General features: G+C 44.5%; 3 protein-coding genes across 3 annotated transcripts; all 3 read left to right on the top strand.

The window, feature by feature from the left end:
- Positions 1-722: 722 nt before the first annotated feature.
- On the top strand, positions 723-1,367 carry PtA15_5A503 (uncharacterized protein; the record flags this gene model as incomplete). Its single annotated transcript, XM_053169272.1, has 2 exons — positions 723-1,236; positions 1,327-1,367. The coding sequence occupies 2 exons, from the start codon at positions 723-725 to the stop codon at positions 1,365-1,367; spliced, it is 555 nt and encodes a 184-aa protein (XP_053020485.1).
- Positions 1,368-8,434: 7,067 nt separating this feature from the next.
- On the top strand, positions 8,435-11,410 carry PtA15_5A502 (uncharacterized protein; the record flags this gene model as incomplete). Its single annotated transcript, XM_053169271.1, has 11 exons — positions 8,435-8,462; positions 8,906-9,271; positions 9,369-9,592; positions 9,658-10,001; positions 10,150-10,281; positions 10,373-10,476; positions 10,545-10,665; positions 10,756-10,778; positions 10,850-11,108; positions 11,178-11,243; positions 11,356-11,410. 11 exons carry the CDS (start codon positions 8,435-8,437, stop codon positions 11,408-11,410), a joined length of 1,722 nt encoding a protein of 573 aa, XP_053020484.1.
- A 6,865-nt stretch (positions 11,411-18,275) lies between these two features.
- Positions 18,276-19,286, top strand: PtA15_5A501 (uncharacterized protein; the record flags this gene model as incomplete). The annotated part of the gene is made up of 3 exons (XM_053169270.1): positions 18,276-18,443; positions 18,504-18,818; positions 18,882-19,286. The coding sequence occupies 3 exons, from the start codon at positions 18,276-18,278 to the stop codon at positions 19,284-19,286; spliced, it is 888 nt and encodes a 295-aa protein (XP_053020483.1).
- Positions 19,287-25,018: the final 5,732 nt, after the last annotated feature.

The raw sequence follows: 25,018 nt of genomic DNA, 5'->3' as shown, positions 1-25,018 counted from the left end.
CCTGTCTAGCTGGTGAGAGGAAGACCCCCAGCCCGTAAGCACAGGGGGGTCCACAAGTATCCCCCGCCGGACTGCGCAAATGTAACAGCGGACGGGGGTGAGACAACCCCCCGGCTGGAAACCAGCCCGAGGAGTTGCCTGAGGAAATAACGTTGACTCAGGACCAGTATTTATAGACGCAGCCCCACCATTGCCTCAAGTTTGCACTCCTCGAGAACCCTTCTGCGGCGCTATCAACTGATCTACCGCTCCACCCTGAAAACCTCTGTGTCACCCAAAACATGTTTTCTCTTTGCTCCTTCAGACTGGTTGTCTTGGAAATCACTCACAGCTACCAAACAAGCCCTCACATATCCCTATGCTCAGCCACCGCATCAAGATCAACCAGACCACCACCGCTCCAGATGTTGCATGGCGTTAACAGTGGTGTCAACACCATGCCCCTTTGACGCCACCACCACAGCCTCAGGTATGTCTGACTTTCACAGTACGTAGTGCTTTGAAAAGACCCTAACACTGACTCCGCGTGGAATACTATGTTTCAGGTTCAACCACACAATCCAGGTACGAGGCATTCCAAGGCTGATTCTTCGCTCATCCACTGACCTGGAGACTTGACGTTTTCACCTCCCCGCCTCATTAATAGTCTGTCCCCGGTCCGGGTTGGAGGAAGAGGCGGTGGTCAAGTAGGACCAATAGAGCTTGTAGATTGTCCTGATCAAATGGATCACCTCCCTCGTCGCCGTCTTTGTGCCAAGCTTGATTCATTGTACCTCTGCCCGACGCCAGCTCACCGCGATCTCCCGGCTGCTCTTCAACAATGGTACCTTCGCCCGAAGCCAGCTCACTCCGGCCCGCTCGCCCGATCTTTGCAAGAGCCATCCACTACTGACCATTGTCACGCGCAGGGGAGAGCGGACGAAGACGAGCCGAGTGAAATCAAGGGGAACCTGGCCTTCTGGTCCTCCAGGTCCGCCGCCTGGACCTCCAAAACCGCTGCGACTCCCGCCACCACCTTTGTCAAACTCATCGCCAAAGTCGACATCCTTGCCCTCCCGCCCATCGTCTCCATCGACTTCGTCCAGCGCTTCTTTGCCTACCATGTCGCCGCTGCCCTTGTCCTCCTCTTCCAGCACAACATGCATCCCCTCCCCGACTCAATTCTTGCCAGAACTTGCAGGCTCAAGCTCTGCTTGGACACGCCTAGAGACCTTGCTAGCTACCTTCCTCAAAGCTGTCAGTGCCCAATGTTTGTATCAAGAAAAATAATGCCTCACCCTGCTCTCGATCACCGTTGAGTCCCATTGGCTGATCCTCTTTTGCCAGCCCATTTTCATCTCAGGCTTGGTTTGGTTGATTGGCTCTAGAGGAGGAGACGACGTTGACAATGGGGGATGGCAAATGGAGCTCGGACCATGCGCCGATGCTGCTGCATTAAGCCTTGACCGCCAAGCATGAAGGCGCAGCAGCAGCCTCCTTCTCCTTGTTGGAGGGGGATGGGGAGGAGAAAAAGATCTTCAACAAGGTTGCCGAGATCTTCTTCCGCCCCCAAAGCTGCACCCGCCTCCTCGCTGTCCTACTCGGCCTTCTATCCTAGACGACCGGGCGCTGATCCCGGGCCTGGGCGAGCTGTTTTGGAGCGTGGCCAAGGGCTCTTATGCGCTCAAACGACTAGCCAAGACTTGGCTAGTCGTTTGAGCGCATAAGAGCTAAGAAGAAGATGTGAAACGAAATTTTGAGCCCGACAAAGAACAGGAAAATAAGGGGCGCCCCAAGCCCCTCAAACAGCACGTGGGCGTGGCTGTGCCCACCACCCAACAGACGCTCCCGCCGCACCACAAGAAACGGCCCACCACGCTCCGCTGCCACTCTCAGTCTCTCGCCCCCCATCCGCTACTGGTTCTGGTGGGGTTTCGCGGAAGCCGTTGGTGATCTGTAAGGATGACTTTTCTTTGGTTTTGAGAACTTTTGTCATTGTTTCCATGTGTATTTTTATCTGACATGCAATTCTAAGGTGAACTCTTTGCATTGAACCCTGGAGAAGACCCTCTTATGATTTGATAGGTGAAAAAGAAAACATCAAGGATAAGTTTACTAAAGACAAAATGATCCACTTATCTAAACAATGAGATAGTTCAATTTGATTTAATTGATAATATGGTCAAACATCAACTAATTCTTGTAAATTTTGGGTAAACTAAGATCAAACTAAAATAATTGAGGGAGCATATTTACTTGGTTTTTTGAGCTAAATAAGAAGATTGTCACTGCAAAATGGCAATTGATTAAAATCCAAAGGGTGGACAGATTCTGAAGAGCAACATCTTAATCTTCTCTATGTTTGTACATTTATATGGGGAAATCCCTTTTGTTACTTGCGGCTTTTGAAAAGGGCAAACCCATGATGAGTTTTTTGTGATTTTGATACTTTTGTAGGAGGGATCCTTGAAGTTTTATTCTATGATTTACAGGATTTCAATCTACTTATTTGGAACTCATGCAACTTTTGGGGGCAGTTGGGGAAATCATGCAATGCACTACATGATTTCTCCAATTTCCCAAAAATTCATTTGACTGATGGTACATTATAAATTTTGTAAGGGGGGGTGGAAGGGATAAATCTGCCATGTGGCAAATGTTTTGAGGGATAGGAGCAGGAAAAGTCATGACTCATCTGGCCCTAGAATGTGCAGCGGCGCAGCCGCCTTGGCCTCTAGTTTGTATCATAAATCTCTTCACTTTTCACATGTATCATTGGCATGTAGCATCTCCATAGATTTCTTATCATTTTATTTCAATAGAATTTCTTATTGTTTCATTTCAATAGATCAGAAGCTGATGTGTACATGTGTATTGGGAGTAGATTTTGAACTCAGGTAAAGAAAATAAATTAAGCTCTTGTATTTATCATTCAATTGAACTATCTGGTCTGCATGATTGGAAAATACTGTAGATTCAAATAGCCTTGCTTGGGAAAAGAAAAACACTCAGACAATGCAGGAATAGTGGACTATCTGTCTTACTTGGCAGAAATGTAGAAGACTCTTGGAAACACTTGGAAGATTTAGGACCAGTGTAATTGGACAATTTAGGACTAGGAAGAACTTAGCAGAAAACGTAGGACTAGGAAGAACTTAAGAAACAAATGGAAGATGTTGGACCAGTGGACTTGGATGATGTAGGACTAGGAAGAACTCAGGAAACACTTGGAAGATGTAGGTTGGACTAGTGGAAGATCTGTATTGCTTTGTCAGATGTAACTGTTTTCGGAAGGCATCAATGGCTGTGAAGGTTATTGGTCTGGAACACAGTATCCATAGTTACATAATCCTAGGAAAGTGTTGTGAACCACAAAAGCTGCAGAATCAGGTAAGCAAAGCAACCCTTTCCCGCATTCCAAGATGCTAACGCAGGTGGAAAACTGACTTCATCAGTACTGATTATAGCAGGCAAATCCACCAAGAACAGCAAGATCAAAAAAAAAGCAAGCAAACTCTGTCAATTGTTGTTACTGGACCCAATCTCATTCAACACCTCCGGTGATAAATTGAGCATTGTCCAGATAACTGACCAGTTGCAGCTGGCAGCTCAACCACTTTCCTTGCAGCAAAATAACTCAAGAACAAGACCCAAACTACAATCACATCCAACCCAAAAGGAACAGACAAAATTGAGTAGACGGGTCTGTAGCTAGACTCAATGGCCAAGTACAGGAGATGCTGACCACCATAAATATTTTTCAGAAAACATTGGAGGAGAATCTATATTGTAGTCTAGACTTTCTTAGCTAGGCACAAGCAAGGTTAACACCCGGCCAAGTAAGAAAACCTTACACCATAAAGATTGGAGTGATAACAGAGTTGCCAGCAGCGCAAAAACCACATGTAGATCAAACAACCCAGCTTTCCCAAGAACATAATAGCTTATCACTTCTCCTAAATCAGCAGCAGCCACTTGCACTGCTTCCAGGTAAACCTTTTCTACATATATCAAATCAAGCTTGTAGCTATTTATACATCTAGAATATTTTTTTAAAAGAAATAAATCTCTTCCAGTTTTCCTAAATTTCTCATATAGTACAAATCCTTGGTCATGATTCTTGCAGCTACTTGTTGGATCTCCCATTCTGGTTTGTTGGTGGTGCTCATGATCTGGGTAGCCTTTAAGTACTGCTTGATTGCAGCAAATAAAAGTTCAATTGGGTTCAAATCCGGGCAGTAGGGATGCAGGAAGATGATTTGGACTAGAGATCGCCAGTGGGTACCCGTTTGGCGGTACCCGCACCCGTTGGCGGGTACCCGCCACTGCCCTTTGAGTACCCGTCCGCGGGTGCCGTGTACGGGTCCGGGTATGCAATTTGGGCCGGAAAATCACCGGGTACCCGGGTACCAAACAGGTACCCGCCAATGTCAGCAGTGGATGGCCGGCCATCGAGTGGGGTACACACCCCGCTTGATGACCGGACATCAAGCGGAGTACACGCCCCGCTTGATGGGACATCAAGCGGAGTACACACCCCGCTTGATGACCGGACATCAAGCGGGATACACATCTCACTCGATGGCCGGTGCACTCCATGACCAGCAATCGAGTGGGATGCACACTCGATGACCATTGACCGGTCACCGAGTACACACCCCGCTCGATGAACGGTCATCGAGTGGAGTACACACCCTCGATGAACGGTCATCGAGTGGAGTACACACCCCCGATGAACGGTCATCGAGTGGAGTACACACCCTCGATGACCGGCCATCGTTGAGCGGAGTACACACCTCCACATCCCACGCGATGACCGGACATCGAGTGGGGTGATCACGATGGCCGGCCACGGAGCGGGGTGTGTACTCTGCTCGATGACCGGCCTACACCCCCACTCAATGGCCGGTCATAGGGTTGAGTGCGCATCCCACTCGATGGCCGGTCATCGAGTGGGATATGCACCCCGCTCAATGTGCGGTCATCGAGAGGGGTGTGTACATACCCCACTCGATCGGTCACCAGTGCGGTACCCGCGGTACCCGCCTCAAGTACCGCCGGTACCCGTCGGCGGGTGCCGTGTCCGGGTCCGGGTGTCCAAAATTGGAGAAATTCACAGCAAGTACCCGCACCCGTCGCGGGTACCCGGACCCGTTTGGCCATCTCTAATTTGGACCCCAGTAATGCTGCAAAGATCTCTAAAACATTCACCTTGGTGGATTGCAGCATTGTTGCACACCAGGACCGAATTCACATCAGTTTACCTGTTCATCTGAGGGAGCTAGAAGGGATTGTTTTTCAGCTTGAAGAGGGTGTGATGGAGTGTTGAGAAAGAGACTCACCAAGTTGAATTCTAAGAAATGCTCAAACTTGAAACCAGTAAAGGTTTCAAACATGGTGGTGAGGGCCAACAGCCTATTGAATGAGATGTCCAGGAGTAATCTGAGTCAATCCAGGCTCTGGTGGATGAGAAACTTGGCCAATGGGTTTCCTTTTCCTGAGCTTGCATAGGTTTGGAGGAGTTCCTTGTCTGTGTCAGAAAAGGAACATTCATCTGAGGCATAACAGTCCTCAGCTTATGCTGATGAAAAAGGGAAATAAAGGAAACAACTTACCAGTGAATACCAAGAAATACGCAGGGAAGAACTCCATGCATTCCAGTGACGTAGGCATCCTTTTCTACAAGGGAATTGAGAATATTCTTCAATTCTGTTTTTTTATGTGATTGATAAATTCTTGATGAGGGCCCTGTGAGTGCCTGATGGACTGAGGAGGAAACTGGAGGACCCGTAGAGTCTCTCACCAATTTTTTCTAGGAAAAGGCCAGGCTCAGAACGTATGAGCTCAATCACAAACGTACAGTTGTCTTGAGTGAGGCTTTCCGTGCAACCACGTTCCTTGTAGTTGATCAGATCCTTGATGACACAGTGGCTTTCTTCAAATGGATTCTTCCATTGGTGGAACCATTGGGGCAAGAACTGGACACCCAACATATGCCAGATGGACTCCATTGAGAGGCCTTTCTAAGACATTCAAACAAATGTGATTTTGGTTGCCGGGGAGTGGCGGCGGTAGACCATTGAGAAAGTTGTGAGTGGGAAGAGAGGTGTGTTGAGATAGTTTATTAGCATTTACCTATGTAGTATGCTTCTAACCTATACACCCACAACCTAGCCTATATTATACATGTATATAGTCTAGCTGTTCTTCTGATTGTTATCCTTATACACTGAATGATTATTACAAGTTGACTCACTGTGCTTGGACCATGTCCTCAACACCACGTCAATCTCTCTTAGTCTTGAGTCACCCAGTTACCCTCACCAGTTACCCTCAACAAGGTGACGTTGGTGCAGGTTGGTGTTGGTGGTATTGGAGTAAGGGCTGGTGGGGGATATTGCAGCTGCCCAGATCATGGGTGTCAGTGATATCATATCACATGACTGTTGTGTTGGTCAGAAACAAGAGGATTAGTCATGTAATATACATGCTAAGTACATACCTCAGAAATCCAAAAAAGTGAAAAAGTCTCAAACCAAAATACATTATAAATTGTCAGATTTATAATAGGGGAGATCTGATGAGTTATCACGTATAACATGGTGCCCAAACAGGGCCTTAACATTGTTCAAAATGTGATATATTGGTATTATGGTGAAAAAGATGAGTGAATCAATTGGGGCCCCCTTTGGAGCTGATATAATTGTGCAATACAATCTGGAATTTTGTGACATCTGATCAAGTTTTGGCGGACCTGATCAGATGTCACATAGGATGTCAAGCAAAAAAACTCATATATTGCCCGGATTATATTGGCTCCAAACGGGGCCTGAATCTGATGGCAGCATTGAAGAGAACAGTAGTGCATTTTAACTCCAAAACAATTTGGATGTTATCTGTTGAATGGTTTATTTTTGTTGAATTAATTGCTGATTATATCACTGTCAAACAGGGCCTGTGTAGAAAGATTTGTCCGGCTACCTCAGCTCTTCTGCCTGGCACTTTCTTGAGGCCATATTCTGTAAAAAAACTCTCTTAAATCCAAAAAAAAAAAAAAAAATCAAATTCATGGGGTTAGGGGGGGCATGGTTCAAACAGGTCCTTGGTTTGAGCCATACTTCAGTCATCTGCAAATATTTATCAGCTGTTCTTTAATTTGTTAAAAATGAGGTTTGGGTTTTAAAAATTCAGGCAGATACAATACATTTGTATTTACAATTTTGTATTTTTCAACAGATACAATACACAAGTATCTGAAGATACTGTATTGTATAGTATCTGTTTCACCGCTGCTCACAAACAAGTGTCTGGACCATTTTTGATTGCTGGGATGGTCCAAGCTGTCCTCTACACTATTTATTGAATTCCTCGACCTCTCTTGTTGACCTGCAAACTATGGTGATTTTATGTGAGATGTTATGTATGTAGCGGAATTGCTCGAGCGCTATCAGTTTGCGCCCAAAAAACCCGCCCATCATGTGTTGTGACAAAAATCCGCTAAAAAGCGCGTAGTGCAGCGTAACGTAGTGTAATTGGGCTAAATGCCCGCTAATGGACAAGTGGGGCCATTTAGCGCCTGCGCAGCATAGGGTCGCGGCCCACCGTTGTCTTTGGCCAATTCAAGGAAAAATGAATATTGGCAACTATAACCCTGTCATTTGGCACCCTTTATCATTCGAAACTTGAAAAAAAATCATGAGGCTCAAGTCTATCTAACAAATAACAGGCAATTCTTTATGTTCCTATGTACATACATATGTGTAAAAGTTAAAACCAGGTAAAACATATACCGCTTGTCCAAAAAAACAGCAAGACATCATCAGCTAGTTTTTTTCAAAAATACTGAAGACCCCGTCCAAACACATACCTAAGACGAATATGACAACGGAAAGGCCAAGCTGCTAGTGCTAGCATTAACTAGCTAATTCAGATGTGTCGGCTTGGCTTTGTGGTCAGTGGTCACATGCTTACCTACTCATTTAGCTTAATTTTGTCAGGGGACCTGGGCACCAGTTGAGACAGGGCATGCCCGTGGGATGAGCCCTCGATCGGTGAGGTCCTTCTAGAGACGCGAGTTGGAACCAGGGCCCGGTAATCTCGGCGATGGAATGTTGTGGATCTTGTCGTACGTGCCGAAACCCTAGAATCATCTTCCGCCTAAACATGTACTATGTATTTGTCACTGCATTTCCAAGTTGGTGGTGTTTGCATGATTCAGCAGTAACTTGAAACCTGGCTTCAAAAGCCTCGTGGACTCTTTGCCCCGGGCCATAAATCCCACCAAGCGACGATTGGTTGCAGCTCTACCTGAAATTTCTCGATACCAGGCGTACGAGATATACCTAGACCACCCAGTGGACGGCAAACATCGAAAGTCTCGGGATTTATATGATTAAAGCTTTTCTCGAATTCGCCGTGACCAGAAGGATTCCCTACGACAGTTTTAAAACCCGCCATGAGCTCCGCTTGGAAGTTGGGCAAAAGTGAGAGCAGTTTTTTTCTCCCTTCCAGTCTTGTCCATCGAAGTCTACTTGAGTGCATCAACCAGTCACAAGAGCATTCGCCTCCAATTTCGCAATGTCTTCTCGCGCTTCCGATACAATCGCGATCCCGGCTTCCAGACTTCCGATGATCCATCATTAACTTTTTTCATAAAGCCCTACAAATAATTTGGCTGGATCTTCCAATCACAAATCATAACGCGGTTGTGATTTCGAGCCGTTTTCTAATTGATAATTGCCGGTGGAAAACTATTACACGTGTTGGATGGGCTACCGTAATGATGGCGCGTGCGAAAATTGCAAAAAAACGGATACCTGCTGCGGTTTTCTATATGCTGACTGATTGATTGACTGATTAACTGACCGATAATTCATTTTCTTTTCTTGCCCTCTGACGCGCCAAAATGGAATGCTCAAACCGACAGAATTCAAGGAAGCGACAAACTCACTGAAGCAGAACCCCACGCCACTGCCTGACGTCGTGGCTGCTGTCCAAGGAGGCCAACCTACCAATGAGGCTCTTTCTGTGGCATCCAAACCTACTGCGATCTCCAAACCAAATCAGCCCAGAGCCGAAGCTGCAGGTACATTATCAATCAAGATCATCGAGGCCGAAGGGTTGTCGGTTCCAACCGGCATTAACATCCCAGATGTCGTCCAAAGAGCAGTTGTCGATAATCCCAAGGTTGGAAGCTTGACGGTTGGAAGTCTAGCAGAAAGTCAACCCGCTAATGGCGATAAAAAAGCAAACAGAGAGGTAGTTCAAAGAAAATACAATTGGTGGTTGCCATGTCAGTGATCCCTGTTCGCAGACTTTGCTAGTTTTTTCTTTACCTCTCTTTGTCTGTAGCTTGACAGTTGATACTCGGTTCCCCTATTTTCTTTCAGATCTCGTTTTGGAATTTGACAAGAATGAGGTTTTAGTTGAAGCGTTGGGCGGTACTATCGATTCGCCAGTCTGGTTCTACAAGGCGGACTTCGACGTGTCCCGCGCGTCTGAGATCACTGTGTCAACCTATTTACGAACGAGCCCTCATGGAAGTCAAAAAACTGACATGGGTGATGATATCTTCCTTGGAGGGTTGAATTTTCAACCCTCATTTGACACCCAAGTCAGTTCTCGTAATACTCGCCGCTCATCGTGAATCAGGCTAAACAACCTCTCATCTACTTATAGTCGGTCGTCGATCATTGGTATGATGCCAATACAAGCAATGGAACCGGTCGTTTCCATCTTCAAGTAGCTTTCAAACCCTCTAAAAATACCCAATTGACCATTGAATCATTCGAGCTTTTGCAAGTAATTGGCAAAGGCTCATTTGGGAAAGTTATGCAGGTGAGGAAGAAGGACACCGGGAGAATATATGCGATGAAGACCATCCGGAAAGCACACATTGTATCGCGATCAGAAGTCACTCACACTCTTGCCGAACGTACCGTCTTGGGCCAAGTGAATAACCCGTTCATCGTACCCTTAAAGTTCAGCTTCCAGAATTCAGAAAAGCTTTACCTGGTTTTGTCGTCAGTTCATCAATCAGTCTCATCCAAAATGTGTCAATTCAGGCGCAAATACGGGAATCTTGGGTCACTGTACATCAACAAAAGAAAGAGTCAGATCCAAACTGACGAAACCTCACTCTCTACTTTTACAATCAATCAATAAAACCAGTTGCATTAACGGTGGGGAATTGTTCCACCATCTACAGAAAGAAGGAAGGTTCAGTGAAGAAAGATCAAGACTATACGCCGCCGAGTTGCTCTGCGCACTCGAGCACCTCCATGCCTACGATGTAATTTATCGGTAAGCACAGAAATGCCATCATACATTTTCATCTTCTTCTCGAAATCAGAAAAATGAGATTTCAGTTGGTTGATTCAATATTGGTTGTTAGTGACTTGAAACCGGAGAACATTTTGCTAGACTATACCGGTCACATTGCGCTCTGCGACTTTGGATTATGCAAGTTGAATATGGGCGAATCTGAAAAAACAAACAGTGGGTTGAACAAATGTGATGCCGAGCATGTGAAGAAATGTTTGCTTATTATAGATTCATCTTCCTAGCATTTTGCGGAACTCCGGAATATTTGTCCCCTGAGCTTCTTCTTGGACAGGGTTATTCAAAAAGTGTAGATTGGTGGACTCTGGGAGTCTTGATCTATGAAATGCTTTCTGGGTTGCCGCCGTCAGTAACTTTTTGAAACTTGAGCGCTTGTCTGACTTGGGGCTGGAATACTAAGAGGCTTCTGTTTTCCTCGACTGGCCAAATCTTTAGGTATTATGACGAGAATGTCAATGGTTAGTGATACGTTGGAATCTTGCAGGATCAGAGAGCTGACTGTATTTTTTGTGATCTACGTACGCATCAGAAATGTATCGCAAGATACTTTACAATCCACTGCGATTTGGTCCAGAGATCAACCCACAAGCACGGTCGCTCTTGACGGGCCTTCTGTCGAGGAACCCAAAGCAAAGATTGGGAAGCAATGGAGCGGAGGAAATCAAACAGCACCCTTTCTTCTCCCAGATCGATTGGAAACGACTCATGATGAAGCAGTATACACCACCCTTCAAGCCAAGCGTTGCCAGCGCAATTGATACAAGTAATTTCGATAGTGAATTTACGAGGTGGGCACGTTTTTATCCCAGTTTCTTTAAATCCGTGCAGTTGACTCATGTTTTCTGGTGGGGGAATAGTGAGGCTCCCATGGATTCGGTAGTAGAAGACTCGCATCTCAGCGAGACTGTTCAACAACAATTCATGTCAGCGAAGCTCTCCAAACCATATTACACTTCTTACAGTTCAAAAAGATTGTTGTACTGATCAATCAACTATTTTTTCTCTCTCTTTTCTCTCTCTTTTTTCTCTAACTAGTGGGTTCACATATAATCCGACGGGCAATTACATGGGCGGTGAAAGTGTCAGGTGAAATTCACATTCCACATTTCTTCCAAGCTACTAGTGCCCACTGCCATACGTTTTCTGTAGGATTGAGGGATCGCCTGTTTACTATTACATACACATACAAAGCTGTGAAAAACCTGCAAGTTTAAATGATTCGACTAGACAAGGAAAAGTTTCTAAAGGAGATGCACAGCTGCATCAAATCTGTTGGACTTGGTCATAAAAAGAGAGAAAAGAATATAAATACATTTTACATTGTATCCTCTATGTGTCACAAATAGTGCTTGAATACTGTATGGATCCCTGATTGGCTTTTTTGGGATGCTTATCTTTGTCCTGAATCTGATACATAATCAAGATTATTTTATTTGACGCTTAAGGTGTTTGAAGTTGAAATCATAAGACTTTCAATACATAAAATCATACATTGATGAAACTTTTAAGCAATGATTTCTTATGTACAGATATTGCTCTACTTGGAGTGTTTGGGTGGTACATATGTTTTTTTGTGGAAATGAATGATCTGGAGCAGCAAGAAATGGGGCAATGTTGAGATGAGGATGGGCAATGAATTAAGGATAAAGGAAGTATCTTCCACACCTGCCACTCCAGAACTACACTACAATGTAGATGTCACAGAAAACAAAGAGAAATGACATGTGTGAAAGCGCACATCCTGAAAATTTTTCAGCTTGGAATTTTGTGATTTTATTGTGTTACAGCCATTCTCGAAAAGCTTGCGGGCTCAAGGCCAAAAACAGATTTTTTTAATTTCAGCCACAGGCCTGTACAGCTTCACTGTACAGGCAGTCAAAATCCCATTGGGCAGCTGTTTGGCTTGATGAGGGTGCCGCGCTGGCCACAGGGCAGGGGAGGGGGATGCGGCGGAGGGTCCGATCAGCGTAAAATTGGTCCAGGATTCCAATGGTCCAACCCTTGAGGGCCCAAAGTTAAAAACAAAGAAAGTAGTGATTTTCTTGCAATCACATTACTGTATGCAGCCTGTCATACAGGGGCTATACAGGCTTTGAGACTGAAAATAGCAGTCCAAAATTTGGGCCTACCCAACCGCAAGCTTTTCGAGAATGGCTCTATAACTTAATGCAAGTCAACTTTGAACACCCTAACTGTTCTTGTCAATGGATTTGGTTGCAAAAATTGGATAAGATCCATCTTGATGAACTGAGAACAGCCTTTTACCTGCCAGGGGAAGGGGAAGAAGCACAAGGTCCCTCAAAAAAAGTGCAACACTCCTATCAGGGAGGGACTGGCATGGAATTTATGATTCCTAGTGCAAGGGCCTCATGTGCTGGTTATGTTTTTTTTTTGCGGTGTGGTGATTTATATAGACTAGCAGTGTAGAATTTCCGCTCACCGCAGCACAAGCAGAAATGCAGTGGGGTGGCTGAGCAAATTCTCAGTCTACATATACAAACAGATGATAAGCATGTGTGCTTATGCGTCTCATATGTAGGCTGAGGGAAAACCTTGAAAGTACAGCTAAGAAAGCATGTGGAAAGTCAGCAAACGGAAAGCTGCAGGACCAGGGAAAAGGGAACTGGGGTTTGAGCCACACTCCGGACGCACGGACCTAGCCTAACAGTTGGAGTAGGGCTTTGGTGGGACTCACGGACGGACTGAATAGTGCAGACCGGCACCAGGTGAACTGGGGCAGCGGAAGTGGACGGCATCAAAGCGGATGATGTTGGGGTGGACACACCAGGTAGAGACTGGGGTTGGTGGCTAGTCAGAGGGTGTAGGAGAACATGTGTTGGAGAGGTGCTAGGATGGGAAGTGATGCATGTGGAGTTTGGCAAGTGCGGGAAAGGAAGGATGTGGGCAATGTTGGCTGGGAGCAGAGTTACGTGGGTGGAGGGAGTGGAGGAAAAGGGACCTTTTCTCTCACTTCTTCATCTATCATTCTACATACTACTCATCTTACAGTATTATTGTATTTAGAGCTACACCAGGAAAAAAAATAGTAGTGACATCATGCCAGCTCCAGCGGGCTACCCACCATCTAACCACATCTCCCCCCCCATCTACTTCTGTTTCAGAACTTACACAGGAGCTCCTCAGTTTTGGCTGGGCACCACAAATCCTCATTTGTGGTCAGCTGATACTCAGCTTTGGCTTCCTGCTCATGCTCAGCTTTGGTGCCTAGCTCATGCTCAGCTTTGGTGTCCAGCTCATGCTCAGCTTTGAACCAGTCCTGGCCCAGCTGTTTCTCAGCTTTAGTCTAGTCATGGCTCAGCTTAGACTCAGATTAGGACTATCATTGGCCCAGCAAATGCTCAGCTTTGGACAGTATTGGCTCAGCTGATTTTCAGCTTTGGATCAATCTTGGCCCAGCCAATGCTCAGCTTCTGAACACTCCTGTAACAGCTGATGCTCATCTGTTGACCAGCCTTGGCTCAGCTGATGCTCAGCTGTGGACCAACCTTGGCTCAGCTGATTCTCAGCTGTGGACCAGCCTTGGCTCAGAAAATTCTCAGCTGTGGACCAGCCTTGGCTCAGCTGATGCTCAGCTGCGGAACAGCATTGGCTCAGGTGATACTCATCTTTTGAATAGTGTTAAAACACCTCATTCTCAGCTTTGGAACAGCCTTGGCTCAGCCAATGCTCAGCTTTGGACCAGTATTGGCTCAGCAGATGCTCATCTTTGGACCAGTATTGGCTCAGCTGATGCTCAGCTGATGCTCAGCTGATGCTCAGCTTTTGAAAATTCTTGGCCCAGCTGGTGTTAATCTTTGGGATGGTATTTTCCCAGCTGATCCTCAGCTCTGCACAAGGCTTTTCCAAGATGATGCTCAGCTTTGGAAAATTGTTGGCTAAGCTGATGCTCAGATTTTAATTGGAATATTCTTGGTCCAGCTGACACTTGGCTTTGTATCAGGCTTGGAATAGCCAATGCTCAGCTGTGGCCCAGGCTCATACAATGCTCAGCTTTGGCCCAGGCACAGTCAATGCCTACTGCTCAGATTTTGATGAGCATCAGCTGTTCCTGGGAAAAATTTAGGATCAGCTGACTGTGCCACATTGAGTGCTCTGGTGCAGTCCTGCAAGCTCTACAAGTGCTGATGGAGCAGACTTGGAGCAGAAACCAAAGCTGCATCATGTCACTTGCAATCAAGTGACTTTATTTTTTTTCCTGGTGCTATACTTGCAGAGCTTTTGTGTATTGCTACACCACAGAGAGTTTTTACCACCCAACATTTTCATTTGATTGTGGAGTTTTCTGTGTGCCAGTGGAGCGGCTGAAACTTAAGTAGACTAGACAGATCATATTAGGCTCAAAGCGGAGCGCTGAAGAAGTTTGTACGTTGTGGTGGACAGACTGGTACACACATGGGGATCAAGGTTTTATTGCGAGTGGCGCGCGCTGGAGGACGTCAAGGCTTCAAGACTTCAAGATCTCAAGTTTACATCTCACAGAACGTCAAGAGTCAAACAGCGCGGCGCCCGTCGCACCCTCAAGGCATTTCAGGATCTCTCTTCCTTTCCTTCCCTTGTTTCTGTGTTGGTTGGTTTATTTTCTCATTCTTGTTTCTTTTCATCATGTTCTGTAATTTTCTTTTCATTCTGCGCGCGTTGGATAGGTTTTGGATTTTGGAGGGTTGGTTTTCTTTTGGATTGTGTCTTTGTCTGTGTTTGTTTTGTTTCTTCTGGCTTGTTTGTTGTAGCACGCGCATGTGCGCTAGGTAGTGATGAGCTGTCTATTAGAGGTCAGGAACCCCAGATTTTGAGTTGGGTTCAAACTCAGACTTTGGGGCGGCATGGACCAGCACTGAACCATATTTTTCTCAGTCACCCATCAATCTAAAAGTTTATCTCTCTTGGCGTTGCTACACCTGTACTCTCAGCTTTCTAAGTTTGACCCCACACAACAATCTCCTCCAGTTCTTGGGTTGGATTACATCCTTGGCTCCCTTCTCAACACAAACACCGCCGTTGCGCAATTCCAGCCGTCAGAGAAAATCATCCACCCCTATGCTTAAACAAATATCAGCTCTCTTTCTCAACCAACAACCCCAGAGGGCATACACGGCTCCTATTCTCATTTTCCATTCCCCTCCACCAACTGCCTACCATCTGAAATTGTAGGAGTTCCTCAACCTTGCAGAAACCCAGTGCCAGTAACCATACAAACCTGGATTTATCTAGAAAGGAGGCGGAGTGCCACTTCTTATCAGTTGACACGCTTTTATTTTAAAAGTGGTGTGGTGATTTATATAGGCATGCGTGGTAGAATGTCCACTTGGGGATAGCGCGGGCGGAAATGCACAGAGCGGCTCAGGCAGAGTGCATTCCGGTGACATAAGCACTGAGGATGATGTCAGAAAAGCATGCTAGGAAAGCGTACGGAAAGTCACATGCGGACTGGAATGCACGGATTTTGGATCGGGTATTTGGATCGGAGCGGAAAGACAGGGCTGGACTGCGGCGGACTACACACGTGGACTGGTAGCAGCGGCGCGTCAGCGGGTGAGCCACGACAGCCAAAGCGGGTTCCACCAGCGGGTGGAGGCGGTGGTGGGAGACTGACTGGCGAGAAAGAGGAAGGTGGGAGGTCAAGCGTCGGAGATGAGCGGAGTCTGGGAGAATGACGTGCGGAAAAGCGGGCGGAGCTGGAGGACTAGTGCGGGAAAGTGTCAGATGTGCGGGATCAGGTGGGAACGGTGACGTGCGAGGAGGGAAGGACGGGAAAAGGCTGATGGATTTCTCTTGTCTTTCCTCATCCTATTATTCTATCATCTTACGGAATACTCATTATTGTACTTACAATCACGGACATACTAGAGTATTAGGAGAGTTATATGTGACCTTATCTTAACTTTCAAAGTTACTTGCGGATTCTGTACTTGCGGAGTGCGGACCTTTATTCACTTGCGGATTATTACACTATAGATCAGGCTCAGAGAGGAGCGCTGAAGGCTAGCGGATAGTAGCAGTGCGGAGCCGAGTCACCAATAATCACACAGCCCAGACACAAATATTCTTGAAGAAGGCGGTTAGCGGACATTTCCACCGACATACCAGCTTTTATTCTCACAGCGGTTGGAAACATTTGAGCTTAGAAAAGAATCCTGGGAAGAGGGTTCCAAAAGTTCCAAGTTCTCCTGCGGGACTAGCAACCATAGGAACTTATGTTACCAGTAACAGGAACATAACAAAAACCTAATGGAATTGGTGCCACTAGTGTTACATTAATGGAAACAATGCTTCTGTGATGTCTCCTTTTCTTTTTTCATGTTTTCTTACACCCATTACATTATCCTCCGCAATCTTAGGGGGATAAACTGCAGATAACAGGTGACTTTGACCCATTTTACAGAATCTTTATGCCATACAAGACGGTTAGCATGTTATCAACTTATCCACATTATTTTTCATGGTATTGAGGGTGACATTGTCTCTGTTAAGTTATCCAAATTTGCTCAGGTTCATTTTACCAGATAAAAATAACATAACAGTGGGAAGTTAGATTACAAAAATCACTCTGGATAAGTCAAGTCAATAACTTCTCATTGTTGACACTAGGCATAGGACTGTCCCTCACTTAACACAAGTATCACTGGTAAGCTTGCACTAACTTAACACAAATCCCTTGCTTTGGAGGGCCCTGGTACAACCTGAGATGACGCAAAGCCCAAGCCTCCAAAGGAGGCACTTGGGACTTATAATGTCCCCCAACTGAACTGAGAGATTCAGATCTTCCAATGACCTTTTGCAGGGGATTTTGTGTTTTTCCAATTTCAAACCTGTTCCCAAAGGGCCAGGTGTATGAGCTTTGGACTTTGAGATCTGTCTTGCTCCTCCCTTTATCTTGCCTCTACACATATTCATGGAGGTCCAATCATTCTTGTTCCATGAGTCATGACCCCTCAAACTTCTGGTTTTTGGGTATCTTCAGGGTATTCTGAGCTGTATCATGTGAATGTAATAGGGGGGTTCACAATTGAAATTTACAAAACTTTGGGACAAATTTTAAGGTGTTTATCAACATTGTTTTAAAAAATTGACAAATTACACTGATTGATCAGTATCACCTGCTGCTGTGCATTTTCCCAAAATTTTGAAATTCTGTTCATACAGGCCTTAAATTTGGTTCCAAAGTTCAGTAAAATCCAATTGTGAACCCGACTAATGAACAAGCTGAGGAAAACAGTACAGCATTCAATTCAATTCCCAGGAACCAATCTCTGTTTTAGATTAGATGCCACAAACCACATTCAACCCCAAGACCAGTGGAGATGCTCTAACCTTAAAATTGAAAGTTGAGCTTGTGCAACCAATCCTCATTTTGAGGACAGAGACCTGAAGCCAAGATGGTTGGCTATTATTCCCCTTCACGGCTTCCCCAGAGGTGAGCTAGTTTTTATTGCGCAAGGAGTAAAAGAAAAAATACCGTTAAAAAGCCACAAAGGCCGGACCCTCAGGAAAAAAGTATGACATAAATACATACATAAATATTGTGATTCTGCTTAAGCTTGAACAATTCAAGATTTTCAGTGGGCTAAAGTTATGGCCTTTGAGCCACAGCACTGGTAAAATTTTGGTTTTGCAACCAACACAGCTGCAAACTTGGCATGTCAGCCCCCTATTGTTGCCCAGCAGGAAGGCTGAAAACCTGAACTCAAATGTCAGGATTCCATGATTTTGAGTTCACAGCTCAAACATCTGTCCAAGCATTCCTGGAATCACAACACAGATGTAAAAGTCATAAGCGGAGAGTCCCTTCGGGACGCGGGGTCCTGGCTTAGTAGGGTCCCGACCCCGCGCGGATATCCCCCCGACCCTTCGCTCGAGGGGTTTTTGTTCAATCTCAACGACGTTGTGCCAAATCTGATTCCGCGAGCTACCACTCGCAGCCAAGGAATATACGAACGATGTCCGGCCTGCCCGACGCCAATATTTTGCACCAGAATGGGTCCCAACCACAACAGCTGAATTTGATCTCGTTATCCGAGGCTGATCTCGAAGAACTGGGCAAGTTGCCCATCGATTCTCTGGACACGATCCGTTCAAAATTGGTTCAACTGATTGATGCGATCACGGTGGGTTGATCTTTTTCCAGTGAGCTAGGAGAGATATAACCTGATCGAATATTGTTATAGGGATTTAGATCACAGTTAGAAACATCGCCCCTTTCACCTAACGCACTATCCTATCCTACTCTAATATCAAAGTTTTTGATTTTGCTAAACCATACCGAAGCGTTATCCCAAGCCCTGAATATTCCAACTCCTTCTCGGCCGGTCGATCGGTTCGAACTTCCCTCTGTCAGAGCAGAACGTGAGGAGCGCGAGAAATGGGAACACGGCCCGGCAAAACTGAGCGTCCTGGGAAATTTGGCAGCAGTACCTCGTGGGTTAGAAGGGCTCGAAGACGGAAAAGAATGGATTGTTGGCGTTCTGACTCGGACTAAATTGGTATGTAAATTGTGATTTGAATCTTCTGTATGCGTAGTGGTTACTGACTTAAGTCTTGATTAGGCTCCTGAAATCGAGAAAGACGAGCAAGACCTTTTATCATTACTTCCTCCGCCACCGGAGAATGATTCAATTCCAACGATCGGCTTGCTATTAGAACACGTCAAGAGTCTCACCAAAGCTCATGAAAAACATATTGCAAACTGCCGGACGGCTCTTCACAAAGCTCGTTACGGCCGTGCGACTGAGCCAATGGATATAGATATCTCATCCAATAACGGAAATGCTGACGAAGGTGATGCTAAATACGAGTGGAAGATGCGAGTTGAAGTTGACGATCAGCTGAAAGGATCCGCTAAGGCGGCACCGACAGAAATCTCGCCCGCTCAAAATATGATGTTGAAGAATCTGCTGGGATTCATGCGCGACGGCAGGAAATTCTCATCTCATTTAGAGAAATCTCAATAATTCAGCCACAAGCATTCTTGATGTACCATCAAGCTCCTGCAGAAGAAGACCGGCAACGACTCAGGTTTGATCTTACAACGTACAAAACCTGTTTGTTTGTAATTCATACATAAAATCAGGACACCTCCTCAATAAGACAACAAAGACAAAAACACTTTCACGACCGACTTGCTACATTTTCCTGATGTGCGAGTCGCCTCGTGAGTACTCGAGATCTATTCGCGTAAGTTGGTGTTTCGTTGCAGATTGTGGAAATACATGAGGTGTACGTGACCCTGTAGAATCTTGTATTTATCTTTTTTATACTTGTAAAGCTTGACTAATGTATGTCATGCGGAGCTCTTCACGGTTTTATTATCATGTGACATGAGCAAGCTCGTCATTGTCGCATAAAATCTGGAAAAAAGGTGCAACCATTTAGCTGGCTGCTGGCTGTGACACTAAATTTGGGAACATAAGGTCAAGTTCCCTCATAATTCTGCGGTCTTTCGACCGTACTGCACATTATCATCTGGAGCAATGCAGATTGGGAATGCGAGGAAACAGCATGCCGCCTCCGAGCTTCATGTCCTAGACTTCCCTTAGACTTGTCGCACGAGGCATGACGTGTTTTAGCCGGATGAATGTTTCAACGGCGATCGTCCGGTTTGCGTCCCACATCACACATACAACTACTGCGGGAACGGTTCCAAGTTGACCTTCCCATCGGCGTACTTGTCGAGATAGGTTAACACCCTCATCAAGCAATCACAAGACCTCAACTTCAAGCTTAAGTAGCACAAAAAAATTGGCCATACGTGTTTGGGAATTGGCGGGTCTTTCTGTCGAAAAAGTGGTTCATCTTAGCGAGCATGAAGCGGCGCCCAGGCATTTTGCTTGTAGGCTTTTTTTACATCATCGTCGCCAACGCAGTTGATAATTGGACGCCCTTGGAGCTATCAGAGCCCTGGGTAAACGATCAGATTGACTTCAGTGATTTGGATAATTATTTCCATCCCCAGGCAGATCCTCTCGTATCTCCATGTGAATCTGATCCATGCAACAAAGCAGAACATCCAACATTTGCCTACACCCGCCAAGAGTTCTTTCACTCTTCAGACTAAAATCAAAACACGAGGCCGGTAGGGCCACAAACAGACTATCCACCAACCTATCGGGGAACCCCACCAAACAGCAGTAATCTCCACATTGGGGAGAAGAATGACTTACTGAAGGATACTTCCTTCAGCAAATCCCCAGAAGCCTTCTTGGACACAAGCCCAAATCATCCCGACAGCAGCTCAAAAGATTTAGAGACAGGTTTGAGTGCCAACACGGAAGCTTGGGAATTTACGGACACTGATTTCAATATTCATGATTGTCTTGCTCTTTTTGAAGACAGTGCGTAATTGCTTGCTTGAAGTCAACTGGGTAAAAAGTGCTAACCACCATTTGAAAACCCGCAGTACCTTTACCTGAAACTCCCATAGGATGTGCAGATTTTGGAATTAATCTGCATGCTACTCCTCTACCAATGCACCAGACAGTCAATAGCATTGCTCACATGAGTGGAAAAGCAGGATTGAAAAACAAGGATTCTATCCTTGAGGGAGCTTCACCAGCTGTTTTTACTGCATCAATTTCCAGTCCCTTTGAACCTTCCTTAGCTTCATGCAAATATCCCTACAGAGAAACAAGTGATTCTAATAATCCACACAGAATTGTGCAACCTCTTCATGCTCAATGGTATCAAAACAGTGTATTTTCATCAGCAATGGCAATTCCAGCAACTCATCAAGACAGACCTCAAACGGGAATCTATGAAACTGTCTATGGGGAAAAACTTTCTGGATCTGTGTCAAATAATCCTCCATTTGATCCAAAAAACTACATGAGCTCAAATAACAATCTTTGGGTGGAAGGCAGCCAAGGTTTAAACCAGATTAATTCAAATATGGCTGTGAAAGCTCTAGAACCTAATCACAGTTCCAATGAGATGAGCCAACAAAAACCAAATTCCAAAAGGAAGAGTCATCATACATTGAAAGCTACCCCAAATATCAATAAAAGGGTTGGTTGGAGAAAAAAAACAAATGATAAATTCAAATTCAAATTCAATCCATTTAATGTTGACCAGGACATCTCAATTAATACTCAAGCTCAACTCTCAGAAATCCCCCAAATTAACTCTCAAGAAACTTCACAATTATTTTACAATTCTCTTATTCCCATATTCAGTAAACAAGAATATAATATTCCTAGAATGGAGTTTGATAAAAAAACATTAACTTGTGATAATCTGGATCAAGATTATGTAAATTCAATAATACAGAAAATAAACCAAGCAGGTGAGGAACACACCATAGAACTGAAAGAGATTGGGAAAATGATTTATAATTTGAAGCGTTCAGGAAAAGATGAACCAATCAAAAACAAGAAATTTTGTACTACATCACGGAACATGAAGACATTCAAATATTTCCTAGAAAATAAAACCACATGGTATCAATACTGGAAATTACAAACTTCAATTAATTTTGAAAGCTCATGTACTGAATATGTTACATCAACAGTACTTCAAGAAGTTTTCCCTGCTTTTTTGGCCAATGTAGAGATGATCATCACAATAATACACAAGCTCACAAAAACTCATAGTGAATCAAAAGAAGATTACATTGAAAAGCTTAAAAAAGCAAGTAAATGCTTTGTAGAATTAGCAAACTCCAACAAAAATTTGATTATGAAAGAAGATGCAATATCCAGCAATCATGAACTAATATTGAAGAATATCCTAAAAAAAAAGAGGAATTGTTACTCTGAATTTCTTTGGATTTTTTTGGAGTTTTGGCTGAAAAAGGAATATCCAGACATTTTTCACACAGAGCTAACCCTTGGGGGAGGTATCAACAACAATTTCAAAGGGTTTTTCAACTTTATATTCTCTATTTCCATTCAAAACTTCACTGAGCTGTACAAAAATCACTGTGGCTAACAAATTTCTTTCCTTTAAATCATTGAAATAATAAAATGAGGTGTTTTTGTGCATTACTTTCCTACTAGAGGAAAAGGCGGCTGCGCTGCTGCAGATTCCAGGTCAAGGTGCATGGCTCAACCCTTTACTGTGTGGAAGTAATTCATGTGTTCATTTTTTTGAATTCTGAATGTATAGAAGGTCTTGAGATATTGATCATCCAGGTTGATTTGTATGTGGAGCAAAAACCAATAACTTGACAATAAATGAATTTAATTATCTACAATTGCCAAGCATCATTTGTCTATTAGGGGGGGGGGGGGGTTCAAAATTGAGACCCGCAAAAATTGAGGGCCTTTTTTTGAGCATGTAGCTCACAGTGCACATGAATAATGATTTTCTTACTATGTGCAAAAAAATATGCATAACTCAGAAACTCCTCAAGAAATACAATTGTGTCACAATTTCAAGCTGTTTAGGTTTTTTTCTTAAATTTTGAAGCTGCATAGATTTATCAGCAAGACTCAATCATATAGTACTTGCCAAAATTTCAAACTTTTGTTCATTGAGGCCTCAAATCTAACTCTAAGAGGTTGTCACAAATAAATTTGCTAGCAGATGTGGTGTGTAATGTCATTTTGTCCTTGTGGTGGAAACTTCCAAATTTGTTGCAAGGATGACAGTTATAGTCATGCAAAAGGTAGTCACATCAATCTAGACAAACAAAACTATTTACATGATCTATTCATGGACATTTACACTGGATGAAATGGGTGAAGAAAGCTTAGTTGGTTGAGAAATATAATGGAGGGTAGAGAGATGCTGATGATGGCGGGCAAGGGGAGGTTGAGGATGGAATTGGTTGGAGGAACTGGCTCTGGACAAAGTTGTTGTGGCCTCTGAAAGAATTCTTAAGGAGACATACATCTCAATAGCTTCTCAGCTTGTGTATTGTCGTAGAGATGAGCTTGATGACCTCAAAGTTTGCAAGTATGGAGGAAAGTTGGGTGACAGTCATACAACTTTTGTGTCTTCATACCCAAATGACGTCAAAACTCTACTTGGCAAGATAAAATAAAATCATGATTGACTTAAACAGATCCAATACCTTGCTGAGAAGGAGATTGGGACTTGGAATTCACTGGCAAATAGTTTACTGTTTGGCGAGCATTATGGGTAGCAGAGGTGGAATTGCTAGGAGCATTAATAGGTCTTTGGAATTGATCCCATTATGATTGATTGAGTTACCCAACAGATTGTTTTTGTTGCTATGATTACTGCCATTATTTTGGAGCGATTCAACTCTGCCTGCACCACAGGATCAGGTCAACGTTCTGTTGACACTCTGTTGCAATGAGCCCTGTGGCAGCAGAACACAGAGGGTGAGTGAGTTTGTGGAAGGATAGGTTCATTGCATCAGAGAGAAGGAAAGAAAGAACAAAAGGAAAAGAGAGAAGGTAGAAACACTAACCTGTGGCAGCAGAACACAGAGGGTGAGTGAGTTTGTGGAAGGATGAGGAAAAGACTTCCACAGGTAACTACCTACAGGATGTCACATGTGTGGAAGGTGAAGGAAAGGTTTGAGGCAGGAAAACAGAAGAGAGAAAAGAAACAAAGACAACACAACTCAACACACTCTGCCTTTGCGTCCCCCAAACGTTGCATTCCTCCGCAGGGGGCAACTTTCTGACGCGGTCAGAAATTACCACGAAAGGATTGGTTGGCGTGGTTTTGGTTGTCACAACAGCATCCTGGCGAAGAGGGGCGGGCGCGCCAACGTTCTTGGACCAACAAGGCTGCTGCACCTTCATTTGCCAATCACTCCAGCAACATTAAGTTGACGGCTTTACCTCTGTGTCCTAGAAGCGCGTCAAGGGATTGAGCCCACAATGTTGGCAATTGGTCAATCCCGTAGGTGCCAATTGGCAAAAGGAACTGCCGCGTGCTCAAACCCATAGCCCATTCTTCCCAGTTATGTACACTAAACAACACTGTTATACCTCTCAAGTGGAATTGCATTAATACCTAAGCAAACCAGTTTGCTTCCACCGTTCCACAAAAAAAAACATTGAAGGTAAAAAACAATGAAAATCAAGCTGTCTTCTCAAACACTCACTTGGCAAAGCATCTTTGCAGGTGGGAGCAGGAAAGCAAAAAAAATGTTTCTGCAACCTGAGCTTCCAGAACTGGTTGGTCAGACCATCCTGTTCTAGCGACACCCAAGTTGGGGGACCTTGCTGTCAAGGAGAATTTTTGGTTAATGAAAACATCTTTTTGATGTTTCACCAGGGAGGAATGTGTGGCACTCTCTAGAGAGTGCCATACCATATTTTCTTTCTGTAACCCTTTCTGATATCAACTGTTCAAACTTGTTTGATTTTGGCTTCAGATAATTTGATGTTATGTTCAACTGAGGCTGAACTTTGATCAAACCAATGGTGTCCACACTGTTAATTGATTGGAGGGTAAATCCACTCCATGGTTGGTGCACATTGGGATTCTACACCAACAGGGTTGTACCGGCCATCAAGTAGAGACAACCTACACTTAATCAATGGACTGTATAGTGATCAAGTGGAGACACCCTCCACTTGTTGACTTTTGGATGTCCATTAAGTGGAGGGTGTCACCCTCTAATGATACCAGCCATTGAGTGGAGAGAAATTTCTGTGCCCCACCTGAGCCGCATCTGGTGAATACTTCATCCTCACCACCCATTTTTCTTGAGCCACTGTGCTCTTCTCTTCTTGACAATCTTGCGGGAATTGCGGGATTCAATTCA

The sequence above is a fragment of the Puccinia triticina genome, chromosome 5A, assembly GCF_026914185.1.
Source record: "Puccinia triticina chromosome 5A, complete sequence".
NCBI classification, from domain to species: Eukaryota; Fungi; Basidiomycota; class Pucciniomycetes; order Pucciniales; family Pucciniaceae; genus Puccinia; species Puccinia triticina.
The sequence above is the reverse complement of the archived record's forward strand: the minus strand, read 5'-3'. Positions and strand labels throughout refer to the sequence as shown.